This window comes from Hyaena hyaena, unplaced genomic scaffold, assembly GCF_003009895.1.
Source record: "Hyaena hyaena isolate Hyena2069 unplaced genomic scaffold, ASM300989v1 scaffold_187, whole genome shotgun sequence".
Classification (NCBI taxonomy): Eukaryota; Metazoa; Chordata; class Mammalia; order Carnivora; family Hyaenidae; genus Hyaena; species Hyaena hyaena.
In genome coordinates this window covers 805,408-821,625 of record NW_024080820.1, presented here as the reverse complement: position 1 = coordinate 821,625, position 16,218 = coordinate 805,408, and the positions used below count along the sequence as shown (strand labels likewise).

Sequence of the window (16,218 nt, the reverse complement as noted above, 5' to 3'; positions counted from 1 at the left end):
AAATCCAGTAAAGAATCTCCCCCAAGTACCCTCAACGTTCTTTAAATTCTTCACTTTTCTGAGATACCTAGAAAGGTTTCTTCTCAAAGTTGAAATCCTCCTTCTGAGATAGTGAAGTATATGCATCTCATAAGAGCAAGTTAAACTTTGGAAAGAACTGTTTCGATTTTACTTCAAATTTCATTTTACATTAGCAGGCGCTCTAGTGATAAATTAGAATTCTTTTTATTTGGATGTTTGAGTTACTGCTCTCTGGGTACAAGGGTAGCTGGGAAATGACTGCTTCCCAAGAGACCTGCTAAGAAGAGCTGCTAACTGTCTCCTCTTCACCTTTTAAAAATAGAACTTGTAGAAAGTTTGATTTGAACCATTTTCTAGGAAATGTATTTTTGCAAATCTATCAAGAATAAATAAGAGCCAAAGAATTTTGCTTTGTAACTTGATGGCCCTTTATTCCCTCACATTTCTCTCATCAGTGTGAATCAATATACTGGGAAACTGATGACACCATTCTATCATGTAATGGGTAATCAGGACTCAGGGTCTCTCTTTTCATTGATACGGGAGAGTGATTTCAGGGCATCACAGATGCCTAGGTGATTCTTCTGCCCCTAAATACAATGTATATAATAAAAGTTATGTGCCATTAGCAATTTATTTAGGTTAAGCATGGTCCTATTTAATAAAAAAAATAAATGTCTCAATTTTTTAACATATAGAACAGTGCACAACTCATAACTAAAGCTCAATTAGTTTTGCCTGGTTTTGACTACTTTATCTAAATGGAATAAGACATTATTGGCTTCTTCCTCTTCATCCATGGTATTGGGTGTGGTTGGCTCATCTCCACTGTGAGGTAGTGTGACATTGGTGTGGTGTGACAATGCATGACTATGCCACAGTGGACTTACCCATCCATCTTTAGATGACTCTTTGGCTTGTAACCAGTTTTTATCTCATAAATAATATCATTGTGAACATATTGCATCTACTTTGATGAAGTTCAGCACTCACTGAAGCTCCAATAATGTTGGATATATATTTAAGAGTGGAATTACTGGGTCATAGAGTATGTACACACTCAGATTTAGTTAGTTTTCCAAACAGCTTATACCAAACCACACTTCAATCAATAGCGTTTGGGAGCGCCAGGTGCTCCACACCTTTGCCCTCACTAATGTTTAGTATTCTCATGGATACTTTGGTTTTCACTTTAGCCAATCTGGCAGGTGTAGTAGTATATTGTGGTTTAAATTTGCATTTCCCTGATGAATAATTATTTTGATCAACTTATTGGCCATTTGGGTATACCCTTTTGTTAGAGAATACTCTATTCAAGTTTTTTAAACCTTAGACATAGAACTATCTGCCTTTTTCTGATTTTTTTCATATTCTGAATACAAATTTTTTATTGGTTACATGTTTTAGAAATATCTTCTCCCAATATGTGGCTTTCCTTTTCACTCTATCTTTTAAAATTTTTTTTAACACTTACTTATTTTTGAGAGAAAGAGAGTGAGTGCAGGGATTAGGCAGAGAGAGAAGGAGACACAAAATCCAAAGCAGGCTCCCGGCTCTGAGCTGCCAGTACAGAGTCCAATGTGGGTCTTAAACTCATGAACTGTGAGATCATGACCTCAAAGTCGGATGCTCAACTGACTAAGCCACCTAGGTGCCCCATTCCTTTTCACTCTCTTAACGGTGTGTCTTTGATAGGATTTTTATGAAGTATAATTTGTCAATATTTTCCTTTGTGGTTATATTATGTTGAATAAATTCCTGCCAATATCAGGATGATGAATATATCCTCCCGTGTTATTTTTATTTATTAAACATTTTTTTTTCTCATGTTAGTTTTAAAACATACCTATTACTGGGAGTGAGAGCACGTTGCAAAGCTGGCCTTTTACAATTCTTTAAATTGCGTTATTCTAAAGTTCCAGCAGATGGCGGTGTCACGATATAAAAGAAGATACTAAACCGAGGATTGTCAAGCGGATTATTTTATTTTTATTTATTTATTTTTTTTAATATTTTTATTTATTTCTAGGAGAGAGAGAGAGACAGCGTGAGCAGGGAAGGGTCAGAGAGAGAGGGAGTCACAGACTGAAACAGGCTCCAGGCTCTGAGCTGGCAGTCAGCACAGAGCCCGACGCGGGGCCCGAACCCACGAACCGCGAGATCATGACCTGAGCGAAAGTCGGACGCTCAACCGACTAAGCCACCCAGGCGCCCCTCAAGCGGATTATTTTAAATACCATTCTTTTTGTCCTCCTTTACTTCTACAGAAGTCAAATATACTGTACCACAAATGTTACTTCTAACATAGACTTAGATATATGCGACTTAGAATCCTAACATTAGACATATTTATTGGATGAATTTGTTAGACTCTTCCCTAAGGAGAAAACACTAAGGCAGAAAAGCCCTTCAGGGGTGATAGTGGGCAGAGGACCAATCGACGGAAGTGAAATGGCTGGGGGGCGGGGACCACATGTTCTGGGCTTCGCAAGTGTACTCAGCAGGACAAAACCAGATGGGGACATACATATTTTAGAGCTCAAGTGTAGCTTTGGTGGGTTTGGTTTAGAAGGGCAGTGTTGCATTTCATCCTGGGTCCCTCTGGGAAGAGAAAGTATGTTTTGATATCCATAATTCCTCTTTAAGTAAGTCAAGTTTGTATCTTGAAGCTTGAATTCTGAAATTACACATGTAAATCACAATGAGGGTATTAAAAACGGTTACTGTTCTGTTCTACTCTTTTATAAAATGTTTAACCTCTTTGTAAATGAATAGAATAGGTCGAGATCATTCCTAAATCTTTTCTAGCTCTAAAAATGTCCCCTGCTTTAGGGCACCTGGGTGGCTCAGTCAATTGAGTGTTTGACTTCGCTCGGGCCATGATCTTGCGGTTCATGGGTTTGAGCCCCGAGTGGGGCTCTGTGCTGACAGCTCAGAGCCTAGAGACTGCTTTGGATTCTGTGTCTCCCTTTCTCTCTGCCCCTCCCTCCCTCACCCTCTCTCTCTCTCTCTCAAAAATAAACATTAACAGGGGCGCCTGGGTGGCTTAGTCGGTTAAACGTCCGACTTTCGCTTAGGTCATGATCTCGCGGTTCGTGGGTTCGAGCCCCGCGTCGGGCTCCGTACTGACTGCCAGCTCAGAGCCTGGAGCCTGTTTCAGTCTGTGACTCCCTCTCTCTCTGACCCTCCCCTGCTCACGCTGTCTCTCTCTCTCTCTCTCTCTCCAGAAATAAATAAAACATTAAAAAAAATTTAAAAATAAACATTAACAAAAATTTTTTAAAATGTCCCCTACTTGTAACATGGATATTTTACTTTTTTAGAAAAGTGGGAGATAGATCCCGCTGAGTTGGCGTTTGTGAAGGAGATTGGAAGCGGGCAGTTTGGGGTCGTTCATTTAGGGCAATGGCGAGCACACATCCAGGTAGCTATCAAGGCCATCAGCGAAGGCGCCATGTCTGAAGAGGACTTCATTGAAGAGGCTAAAGTGATGACGTAAGTATAAGCGACACCCAGATAAATTTTGTGCAACATTCTGGTGTCACGGAAAGAACATGGATTTTGGAGCAGTCATGCTTGGATTTGTGTCACAACTCGGCCCAAGCTACTTGTGTGACCTGTCTGGCATTTTTGTCTGAGCAGCTGCAGTTAGAAAAGTTGAAACATATAGGAACGGGAACTCTGTGCAGACCTAAGCAAGGAGAAGTAGCAATGGGGAAGCAAGAGGCTTACAGGATGGAAAGCAGAAAAAAGCAGAATATGGAGCCCATAATATTCTGTAGGGACTTGGGAAGTACCCCTTGACCTCTTGACCCCACTGATTCAGCGTGCACGGTGGAAAGGAACCTTCTAGGTTTTCTGTGGTTGGGTGTTTTTCGAATCTCAGATGTTGAAAATAATGTAGAGCTGGAAAATTTCACCAACCGAGTCTAAGCACTTCGAATGGCAAAACTAATCTGCTCATGGGTGTGTGCTTTTCTTCCACAGGAAGTTATCGCATTCGAGGCTCGTCCAGCTGTACGGAGTGTGCGTTCAGCAGAAGCCCCTGTACATTGTGACCGAGTTCATGGAGAACGGCTGCCTGCTGAGCTACCTCCGAGAGAGAAGGGGAGCGCTGCGGAAGGAAATGCTACTGAGCATGTGCGAGGACGTCTGTGAAGGAATGGAGTACCTGGAGAGGAACTGCTTTATTCATAGGGATTTAGTGAGTACCATGCAGGCTCAACCGGGTTTTTATGTGTTGCATTTCAGAAGAACAGGACAGTCGAGGACTTTCAGTGTTTAGTTTTGTATATTTATTTGTCTTTATTTATTTTTATATAGAGAGAAAACATCAGTGGGGGTGGGGCAGAGAGAGAGGGAGAGAGAGAATCCCAAGTAAGTTCCGTGTTGTCAGTGCATAGAACCATGCTGGCCTGGAACCCATGAACCCTGAGATCATGACCTCGGCCCCAAATCAGAAGTTGGATGCTTAATCAACTGAGCCACCCAGGCGCCCCCAAGGACTGTCAATATTTTAAATAAAATACCTTTGACTTAATTTCTTTCTTTTAAAAAATGTTTACTTATTTTTGAGAGGCAGAGAGAGACAGAGCACAAGCAGGGGAGGGGCAGAGAGAGGGAGACACAGAATCGGAAGCAGGCTCCAGGCTCTGAGCTGTCAGCACAGAGTCTGACCCGGGGCTCAAACTCATAGACCACGAGATCATGACCTGAGCCAAAGTCGGAGGCTCAACCACTGAGTCACCCAGGTGGCCCCTTATTGGCTTAATTTCTAAACACTTTCCTGTTCATGTAATTCTCTGGGACATGTGGCTTTATTTTTAATTACCCAATAATGCTGTAGCCAAGGAAGGTGTTGCTCTAAATATGCCTTGAACTAATGAACTGCCACACTAATCAACCACGCAAAACGAATTTACTTTTCTTTCCTCTCGCCTTCGTTGTCTTCTTCCGTTACTTCCACTTTTCTTCTTTTCAACCAATGATCAAATACAGATTGAACGTTGATATGTGCCAGGCACAGGCCAGGCACTGGAGATAGAGTAGTAAAGAACAGCCAGGGATGAAACTGCACCATGTGGAGGGGGTTTGGTTGTAACAGTATCGCAGTGGCATTGCTGGCCCTGTTGAGGGGGACTAGAAATGCTAAATCATTCTGTTCTGTAATACTGGGAACATTACATCCTAAAAAAATATTAATTAATTAATTAATTAAAATTAAAATAGCGCTTGTCTTGCCCTAAATGCTAATAGCCCTGCTTTCCTGCCTTGCTACCTTGCCTGGAAAAACATTTTGTATCCACTCCATATTTATTCATGATATTCATGCTATTCCTTCTCTGTCTTCCCATGCCTCATTTCTAAGTCCAAAAATTAACCACAACGAGATCTTGAGAATCTGTGAGATGTCCCTGACATCGCCACCTAGAGGTAATCCTGAACTTCATTGCTCAAGACCAGAGTGACTTTCTTATCTATCATTCAGGCTAGAGCTTTCTGGGGAGAGAAAGAAGGTGTTATTTCATTGACCTTAGCCCACTTATTGCTAGCCTTATGGGTGACTTAGAATTCCATGGCATTTCTTATTTACCACTCACTATAATAGTTCATTGTTTACATTGTTAATACAACTATTAACTTCTAAATTCCCTGATATCAAGGCCTAGGCTTCTGAGCTGCGGCCGTGGGATGGGGACACAGGTTGCGGAACAATTTTCTCAGATTTAGGGGTGCCTTAGAATCACCTGGGAACTTCTAAAACATCGCGATACCCAGGCCATGACCCGAGTCAATTGAATCAGAATCTCTGGGGGTAGAATCTAGCCATAAATGTTTTTTTGAAAATTTCCCTGGTGCGTTTAACGTGCAGCCATGATTCACAACCACTGCTCTCGAGCTAGACTGCCTGCATTAATTAATATCTCGCCTTTGTTTCTCACTAGCTATGTGATGTTGGGCAAGCTCGTTAACTAGCACAGTGGTGTTAATTACAGAGCCTTCCTCCTATGGGCTTGTTGGGAGAATTACATGAATTAATACGACTAAGCACTTACACCGGCTCTGGCATATAGCGCGCTCAGCGGTGCTGACTATTGCTACTCTATACCTGCATTATCGTTCTGTATCCCTCATGGCACTTTCCCCTGTCTTCAGTACGTAGTAGCTATGGAGCAAATATTTGAATGGATAGATATGGCATGAAGTCCACCTAGCTTGCTTTCCTAGTCTCTGCAGGCTGGTCTTTTCTGACAGGGATTAGAATTCAAAACTCAGGTGGGTGATGGTTTTAGTCATTCTGTCTGTTCCCAATGGCTTCTTGCAGGTCCTCTGTCCTTGGTTTCTTCCTTGATTGGTTTGTTTTGTGCTCTATTTTATTCATGCCGCTTACAAAGTATCAGCTAACCAAGAGTCTTTCCCCTGTCAAGGGCTCGCCTTGTGGTTTGGCTTTGAGATCCTTGCTAGTATTTGTGAAAATCTTCCAAACTGACTCCTCCTAGCTTGCCGTTGTTAGTTCCTTGCTTCTGTTTTTGGACTAGCTGACCCACAGAGGAGCTTAAAAGAGGAAAAAAAAATTATCAAACTACCGATACATGAGGCTAAATAACCAAATCAATGATTTTCTGTGACTAAGCTCTCTGAAAATGAATTATTTTGGCATCAAATACATTGTCTCTGCATTATTTAAAAATGCACACTAAAGAATGAAATCTGACCATTTGCAACTACGTGGATGGAACTAGAAGGTATTATGTTAAGTGAAGTTAGTCAGAGAAAGACAAATATCATATGGCTTCACTCATGTAAGGACTTTAAGATACAGAAGAGATAAACATAAGGGAAGGGAAGCAAAAATAATATAAAAACAGGGAGGGGGATGAAACATAAGAGACTCTTCAATATGGAGAACAAACAGAGGGTTACTGGAGGGGTTGTGGGAGGGAGGGACGGGCTAAATGGGTAAGGGGCATTAAGGAATCTACTCCTGAAATCACTGTTGCACCATATGCTAACTACCTTGGATGTAAATTTAAAAACTTAATTTAAAAAATGCACACTAATTTTAATGCCAGGATTCATAGCTTAACATTTCTTTGGTTTAGTCTTTCACTTTATCAAAGCTACTTCTTGAGAACAATTAAAAACTTTTAAAAGAAAAAGTACTAAAATTTCTTTATCTTTTTTTTTGTTATTTCTTTGAAGAATCCTTAAAATCCATCATGTGAGGGCATATATATTGAGTCATATATGGTATTCATAGGGGTCACCATAAAAATAAAATGGCTGCTCATATAGAGAAGTAGCCTGGGTGTCCAAATAAACTAAGAAAAGGAGAGTAGAAACTCTTGGAAGAGAAACTATATTCAAACTTGGATTCCTTTCTTCTTTTTATAGGCAGCAAGGAATTGTTTGGTCAGTGCTGCAAGTATTGTAAAAATATCGGACTTTGGAATGACGAGGTACATGATATCTATTTTGTTTGTTTGTTTGTTTACTCATAAGAAAGAATCTTACATCTGTCTACTGACAAACTGAAGATGTTATTAGCATTTTTTTTTTTTTCCTGTGAAGAAAGTATTGATGTGGTGGTTTGGCTTATTGCCCTCTTTTGAATTTTAGGACATAAACCAATTTTAGCTGTGAGTTCAGTGGATATTTTGGACTATTCTTCTGATATTTTTTCAGGTCATTTTCAGGCATATCTTAAAATCTATAATATTTCTCAATCTACTCATCGTCATAAGAAGGTTAAGAAAAAAGCTTTTCTGACATATGTATATTTCTGAAAGAAAAGAAGAATAAATTTGTTTAGCTCTGATTTTTCTGTGTCATCGTCATGCTTTTTTTTTTTTTTTTTTTTAGTTTATTTATGTTTTGAGAGAGAGAGCAGAAGAGGGACAGAGAGAGAGGGAGAAAGAGGGAGAGAGAGAATCCCAAGCAGGCTCTGCACTATCAGTGTGGCCTGAACTCGTGAACTCTGAGATCATGACCTGCGCCAAAATCAGGAGCCAGATTCTTAACCGACTGAGCCACCCAGGCACCCCCGTCATGTATTTCTTTCATCCAATGTAGTAGTTGACTTTAAGACTACAACTCAGGTGTAGAAAATTGAATCTTATTTTCTACAACTCTATGCAGTCTGTATTGTGAGCCCCTTTCCTTCAGGTTGCTAAAAACATAATCCCCGTGAATTCACGATTTCTCTCTGATTCAAGGTCAGATTCAAATTCTGTATGTTTCCCCGGGGCCACATACTGGGGACGGCATGTCTGGTCCTTGCTGTTATCCATTGATACTGGTGTCCTTGCAGCCCCCACCCTCGTGTTTTGTCCCTGGCTGGACACCTGCACAGGTGGCTGCCGATTCAGCCCAAATTTCTGTCTGCAAGATGCGGTGGTGCTGGCATTTTCCATGCCCAGAAAACCCCTGGAGTATCTTGAATCCCGCTGACCTATTCCCCTGCCATGTGGCCCGGGCAGCCACTGTGGGTGCAGGGTCCAGGACCCTGCCTCTGCTGCCCACTAACGTCTAATACAGCTTCCCTTTCCCTTTATTCTCTCCCACCTGCCAGCTGCAGGGGCCTTTTTCTAGAGGGATGGGTGGTGGTTGGGGGGGGGGGGGGGTGGTGGTGAGATATCACTCTTATTTATGAGCCATTCTCCCAAATATTTTGTTAGCAACTCAGTCCTTCTCTTCTCTGGAAAGCTTAGACCTTTGAAACTCCAAAGCTATGAAAAATGGCTCTTTCCCTTTTGTTTTCTATTACCCACTCTTTCCCTTAGTAGAATGACTTCTGTCTCAATAAAGCACTTAAAGGTGGGGTGAAGTAGGGGATATGGGGGAAAAAAAGAGAGTGTGAGGAAGCACTAGTAAATAATTCAAAAATACTCTACTGCACACTTTAGGGGCTACACAGCATGACTCAGTTTTCATCTGTTCTCTCCAGATTCCCATACTTGAGTGTTCCTGCCTAGGATTCTCAAAAAAAAAAAAAAAAAAAAAAAAGAAGCTTACTATTTTTGTCGTTTTTAAAAGGAGGTGGTAGTTATTACTGGTTTCTTATAGGGCCATTTTAATACATTGGAGATTTTTTTACATCACATGTATTATATTCAATATTTTTATTTTCCCCTTCTCTGTCTCACAAAACATATATGTATGAAAAAAGAAAATACGGCACCTAAACCTTGAATTTGTTCTTTGCCTTATTTATTTATTTATTATTTTTAATGTTTATTTACTTTTTGAGAGAGAGAGAGAAACAGAGCATGAGCGGGGGAGGGACAAAGAAAGAGAGAGAGGGAGACACAGAATCCGAAGTAGGCTCCAGGCTCTGCACTAGCAGCACAGAGCCCAATGCGGGGCTCGAATCCACGAACCGTGAGATCATGACTTGAGCTGATGTCAGGTCATCAGCCTAATGGGCTGAGCCACCCGGGTGCCCCTATTTTTTAATTTCCTTTTTACAACCTTGGGTGTTAGAGCATTAGCACCTTTGCAGAATTAAGAATTTTTGTAACTAAGGTAATCAGTGGGTTACCAATTTTGGATTGAAGAATTGCTCCAGTTTTCTGAAACTGAAACAAAATAAACAGAATTGAGGCTTGGCTTGGGGAGGAATCACTGTATAGGATACTTTCCCACTTTGGTTCACAAGAGAAGGTATATGGAACATTTCTGGGGTAACACACTTTCTCTCTTAGAACTTGAAGTCGACTAAGGGGGGTTGAACTAAGCTTACCTGGAGGTATTTAGCACAGGTGCTTTGAATCTAATAACCTTAGGTACGTTTTGGATGATGAATATATCAGTTCGTCTGGTGCCAAGTTCCCAGTCAAGTGGTCCCCTCCCGAAGTTTTCCATTTCAACAAGTACAGCAGCAAATCTGATGTGTGGTCTTTTGGTGAGTAAATTTGATATTCGTTCGATGGCAACTGACTTAATAAAAGGCCAATCTTTTTTAAGGTTTGATTTTTTTAACGTGATGCGGCATTTGAAAAAATTCTTCTTGCAACAGTGCTTCTACCTTGGGTGTTCTAAACACACCCAGGCTGTCTTTGGTGAGTGGTGTCACACACCTTCTTATAGAAGTCTACCTTTCGGACCTTTTCCTTTCGCATCGAGCACTTGCTGCAAAACTATAACAGAGGGTCTACTGATCTAGAAAACAAACTCCGCCAACTTTTCTGCACCACAGAGACTTCCAAGGAAAATAAATCTTAAGGTGTCACTGAATTTTGAGCGTAAATTATACACTTCATTGCCTAACTACTAAGCAACACTACCTCATTTACTCCATTACCTTCAAATTTTCTGGAATTTAGATGTTGGCCTCCTTGGGAACCGTCAACTGGAGTTTATATTGTATAATGTTCTTCATTGAGAGGGAGACACTGTAGACCCGTGTCCAGTGGAGTTTGTTCTTCAAGTTGATTCTCAAAAAGGGGCAATGAATGTGCAATGAGCTATCTGCTTAGCCTAGACCTTTCCAGATGGCTTCTTGGGTTTGGAGAGACATCTGCACCCTCAGAAGGGGGTGAATTTTATGGTCCCTGTAAGGTTAAACTTGCATCATTGATCTCTTTAGCTCTCCACTCACTTGTGGTAGTCTTGGCAGGTGACATTTTAAGCTCTACGGGAGAGCAGTTAAGTTGTGAGATTAATGGATATAAACACAAAGACCTCCTCAAGTGTTTGCGGAACAGTTAGAATTTCTGAGCTTTATCTGATGTCTTGTCTCTACTGCCCACTGGACGGTGAGCTTCTTGAGCACAGAGACTGGTCTCTTTCTTAGAATCTTCTGGCTCTAGCGTACTCCTGGCCTCTAATCAGTACATAATACATATTCGTAGAATAAGTGAATAGTTAAATGAAGTCCAAATGAGAGCATTGAAGGAGTTTCACTAATCTATCAATCGATCGATGACTATAGAATATCTGCCTATGTACCAAGCCCTGGCTAGATATCCTGGTCTCCCCAGCAGCCTAATCTTTCAGTGGGAGGAGGAGAACACGTGCCAGCGACTAGCTGGGAAACTCTTGGTCTTAGCGGGCCGCAGAGGCTCACCCAATTCTGTCACTTTCTATAGAATGGCAGAAAGACTTGTTGGTTTCAGGGTGTGACGACAGGAGCATACTTAGGAACAAAAGTGCTGGCAACATTCGTTTTCACTAGGGAGGCAGTCAAGACCAATGGAAAAGAAAGGCATTGTTTTCACTTGGAATATTTTCAGATTATAGGCCTGTTCAAAAACTCAGCTACACATTGTCTGATTCCTAGACAGAGCCATTCTCCTCCTGAATGATTATAATTCAAAGGAGGAAGAGGAAAGGAGGCCTGGGGGTTTGAAACAGTTCTTGCAGTTTCAAGTAACCTCTTGTTTACATGCATTTTATGTGTAGGAGTTTTGATGTGGGAAGTTTTTACGGAAGGAAAAATGCCTTTTGAGAATAAGTCAAATTTGCAAGTCGTGGAAGCCATTTCTAAAGGCTTCAGGCTGTACCGTCCTCAACTGGCACCAATGTCCATATACGAAGTCATGTACAGTTGCTGGCATGAGGTGAGTGTCCCCTGCTTTCCTAAGAAGTCGGCATTCGCAGCGTCTGAGAACAGACCCTGGTGTCACAAGCGTTGCTCAGGACTCCAGCATGGCGGGAAGAGGGATTGAGTCCTGATGATGATCCCCAAGAGCCAGAAGTACTATTTCTTTTTGTTAGATGAAAAAAATTTTTAATGTTTATTTTTTGAGAGAGAGAGCGAGCGAGTGAGAGAGGGCACGAGCATGGGAGGGGCAGAGAGACAGGGAGACACAGAATCCGAGTTGTCAGCAGAGCCCGATGTGGGATTCACACTCACCGACTGCAACATCACGACCTGAGCGGAAGTTGGACGCTTAACCGACTGAGCACCCAGGCGCCCCCAGAAGTACTGTTTCTACCTGAAACTGCCACTACGAGGTCATTAATCCATTTTGTTTTTAGCAGCAGCCTTTCATCTGAGGAATCCAGTGCATTTTTCAAGGCTTATTTTTCTCAGATTGGTTCTTGCAGAAACTCTTGATGCTGCGGGAACTTAAGTGATGAGGTGTTTTACTCCTTTAAGAACTGGTGGGTGGACTCAGGTTTGGTAAACTTCCACATTGAAGGAGAAGGAGGGTGTTTTTATTTACTTCAGTCGCCTGTAATTTGTCTTGCTTTCCGCAGGCTGACAGTAATAGGTTTCATCTCTTTTTTGGCACTCAAGACTCCCAATAGAGAGATGAAACCAGAGTAGGAATCAAGACAGAAAGTGTGTCAAGAACTTCTACTCAGGAAATTCTCTCTGGGGGGTGAGGGGTGGGGATCCAGTTTTTCTTTTTCTTAAAATGCTGAGCTTAAAAATAAACAGGGATCTTCTATCTTTTCTGTGCACAAACGCAGCACACCCGTCTCCTTCATGTCAGACTTCCCTGTGATTTCTGACAGCTTTCTCTATCCAGCTGACAGGGTTACTCCAGCAAAACCGCAGGTGAGCGAGTTTTCTCCTGGCTGAAGAAGAAATCCCTTGCTTTGCAACCCACAGTCACTGAAAAACTCAGTATTTCAAGAGCAATGTAGTTGTTCACATTCCAGAGATGTATTAATCTTATAAAGATCCTCGATGTGTGAAAATGTTATGCCTATGATGAACTGCTCTGCAAGGAATCTTGGAAAACATAGGAAAATGTTAAATGAGCTATTAGTAGTGAATGGCTCTCTTAAGAGCCTCTCTGCAATAATAGTGTAAATAGCTCAGAAGCATAAATTGTATCTGGAACAATATATGTGTACATGTGTAAAAAATATAACACTTACTGAGATTTTATTTATCTGTGGAGAGGAAACAGGAGAGTAAATCAGAGGCGGACAGGAAGACCGAGTAAATGATGTCAGTCTCAAATGTAGTTAGAACATTGATTGAAACAATGTTTTTGGTTATGCTGATTTATGTGTTTGCAAAAGGTGATTTACCTACAACTTTTTAATGTAATCTAAATGCCCCAAGTCTTAGGGCCCTTTAAATTCAAATGTGATTATGTCAGTACCGATACACACGCACCCCGATACACACATACTGTTTCATAGGTCTACTACCGGCAGCATGTCAACCTCCTCCAACAGCTCCACAAATTATTCCTGGAATCTCCAGGAGAACTTGCACATGTGCTTCCATATCCTTCTGCTTGGTCCTTTTTATTGATGCCATCTGTTTATAAAGCACTGAGAGTGGTGTCTCTGCATGACCCTGGCTGCCAGCGATCTCTGTGAGAATGTGGCTACCACGAGGCGTTCTGTTTCCCATGGACCTCAAAAGATGCCAACAGTGTCTTCTTTTCTTCCTCCTGGAGCCAAAGCCAAACCACGTCCCATGGTGAAATAGGAAAGATTGTCTCCATGACCATGGATTCTGTTGACTGAGCCTTAACAGTCTGTGCCCCAGGAACTGCAAAGTCCTGTATGAAAACATGGCATGTGCTTTCTGACTGAAATCTTTCCTTCTACAGGGGATCAAATGTAGTAAATACCTGGGGCAGAGTATGATAGCCTGGTACTCTGGATGCCCATCTTCTCCCAGCTCTTTGTTTTTTCAGTTTTTTTTAAATGTTTGTTTATTTTTGAGAGAGTTAGAGAGAGACAGAGCATGAGTGGGGGAGGGGCAGAGAGAAAGAGAGGGAGACACGGAATCTGAAGCAGGCTCCAGGCTCTGAGCTGTCAGCACAGAGCCTGATGCGAGTCTCAAACACACGAACTGAGAGATCGGACCTAAGCTGAAGAGGGATGCTTAACCGTCTGAGCCAGCCAAGTGCCCCGTCCCAGCTCTTTTTTTTACCCCATGCACACCAAGTCATCCAAAAAGATCTCTAGGGCAGTGCTGTCCGGTGGGACAATGTGTTATGTCTGCCCTCTCCAATATATTACCCATGCCTGGCTGTTGAAGAATTGAAAGGTGGCCAGTGTGACTGAGAATTGAATTCAAAGATATATTTCATTTTAATCAGTTTGAATTTAAATAGCCAACTGTGGCTGGTGTTTGCAGGTCAGGCTGTTTTATTTTTGCAGCACTCTCTACTCTTTATTTTCACTCATGCTTCATTCAACTACCAGTCATGCCCTGTGCACCCGCCAAGGTTTCATTCTCTTCCATTTGCGGAGAAAAAGCCTAGGTCCAGGGGCCTGCCAGCAAGTTCCAGAGCTGCTATCTGAGTGAATTTTAGGCTGAGCTGACCATCTTTATTTCCCTTTTCCAGAAGCCCAAAGGCCGCCCTACATTCGCCGAGCTGCTGCAGGTTCTCACTGAGATTGCAGAGACCTGGTGACCTGAATGGAAGGCTAACCCAGAGGACCATCTTGCCAAATTATCGCAAAAGGAAATCCTGTTTGGAGTCACTGAAGGTGAACACCTTCCTTTAGAGCTGCTGACTCTTGGAAACGGTGTAAAGGTCACAGGCTTTTCAAACTTTAAAGTTTAAAACTACTCCGACAGTCATGTTTTCTACAGGGATGTCTTTGAAAGAAACTTTCCAACTCTCATTCTTCTGTGTTGTTCTTCGTGCCCCATATGTGAAGAGGGGGAAACTGCCTCATAGCAGTCTTCACAGTGGCTGCTCTTTATGAGAAGAGCCCTGGGAACCCGTGAGAGGAAAGAAATTCTCCCAACTCATGGAATGAAGGAGCCTCCCCTGCAGAATTCAATGCTTTTGAGCTATACAGCTCTTTGTGGAAAGTGCACCTTTACAAGCCACATGAATGTGAACGTTCTTAAACTTTTATAATCTCCCCGATGTTATTTAAGGACTTGGTTTTGCACATATCTGATTATTTTGGAGACAGTTTCTTGTATTTCAGTTTTAAACACTGTGAAGGCAAAGTTCTTTGAACGGGTCCCAGCGATGTTTCTATTTCCAGTAATATCCATTGTCAGGGTCAAGTCAGAACCTGAATTTCAGTTCTGCAGTTTCACACTTTGTCCATGTGAAATGGGGCAACTTAAGAAACCTCCTTTTAAAATGTGTAATAGATCTATTTTATTTTCTTTTCCTTTTAGTGTAAAAGGATGCTTATTGCACAGGTGGGTAAAGAAAAGTTACACATTTTGAAGGTTCATGTCTTTTTTTAGTTAAATTCTTCAATCTTTTTTGAGTATGGCTGACACAATATTATATTAGTTTCAGGTGTACCATGTAGTGATTTAACATTTCTGTATGTTATGGTGTGCTCACCACAAGTGTAGCTACCATCTGTCACCATACATTGTTATTACAATATCATTGATAATTTTCCCTGTCCTATCCTTTTATTCCTGTGACTTATTTATTCTATAACTAAAAGCCTGTATCTCCCACCCCCACCCTCTCTCTCCATCAAGTTTGTTCTCTGTATTTGTAGGTCTTCTGGAAGAAGACTTATTTTGTCATAGAAGGTTCCTCCAGTACCTTTCTAGAAGATGACTTGCTTTTTTCATAAGAGCAAGAGGAAGCAAAAACAAAATATCCAAATATTACCTCCAACTCCATTATTTCTGAAGTCCAAGGTTTTGAATTCAAGATACAATAACCATAGTCATAATTAAATCTTTTTTTATTGTTAATTTATTTTTGAGAGAGAGAGAGCACAGGTAGAGGAAGAGCTGAGAGACAGTGGGGATACACAGAATCTGAAGCAGGTTCCAGGCTCCAAGCTATCAGCACAGAGCCAGATGTGGGGCTCAAACTCATGAACCACAAGATCATGACCTGAGCTCAAGTTGGATACTTAACTGACTGAGCCACCCAGACGCCCTAGTCATAATTAAATCTTAATTTCTCCTGCACTGTTTGTGGGAATGATTGGAAATGTATCTTTATCATTGTGAGTGTTTCAGAATCACCGTAGGAAGAAGTGTGTGGCAGAAGGCACAAATGTTACCATTGTAAGGTTTTGCTATGGGGGAGTCTATCGTTTGAATACTGCCCTAATCTGCATCATGGTTCTGCATTATGATTCTCATTAGATGCTAAGTTGCTGTCTGGCAGCAGTTGTGACTTTTAAGTCCTATTTCCCTACTCCAAGAATGAGGTATTTGAGTATCAGTGGTACTCGGTCACTGAGCACTGAAATGAGCATCAGGCACGAGAATGTTCAACTTTGATAATTCAGGTGGTGGTCTCAGAAATATTTGCATGAGATCCTGTGGTGTTT

General features: G+C 41.6%; 1 protein-coding gene across 2 annotated transcripts in view; it reads left to right on the top strand.

Moving 5' to 3' along the window:
• TXK (TXK tyrosine kinase) overlaps window positions 1-15,122 on the top strand; it is a 65,963-nt gene extending 50,841 nt beyond the window's left edge. For both annotated transcript variants that reach the window (XM_039241097.1, XM_039241096.1), the window contains 6 exons: window positions 3,345-3,516; window positions 4,009-4,225; window positions 7,417-7,481; window positions 9,807-9,925; window positions 11,425-11,582; window positions 14,289-15,122. In XM_039241097.1, the coding sequence (XP_039097028.1) occupies window positions 3,345-3,516; window positions 4,009-4,225; window positions 7,417-7,481; window positions 9,807-9,925; window positions 11,425-11,582; window positions 14,289-14,357 (800 nt within the window). In that variant the 3' untranslated portion in view covers window positions 14,358-15,122. The remainder of the gene's footprint in view (window positions 1-3,344; window positions 3,517-4,008; window positions 4,226-7,416; window positions 7,482-9,806; window positions 9,926-11,424; window positions 11,583-14,288) is intronic.
• The last annotated feature ends 1,096 nt before the right edge of the window (window positions 15,123-16,218 follow it).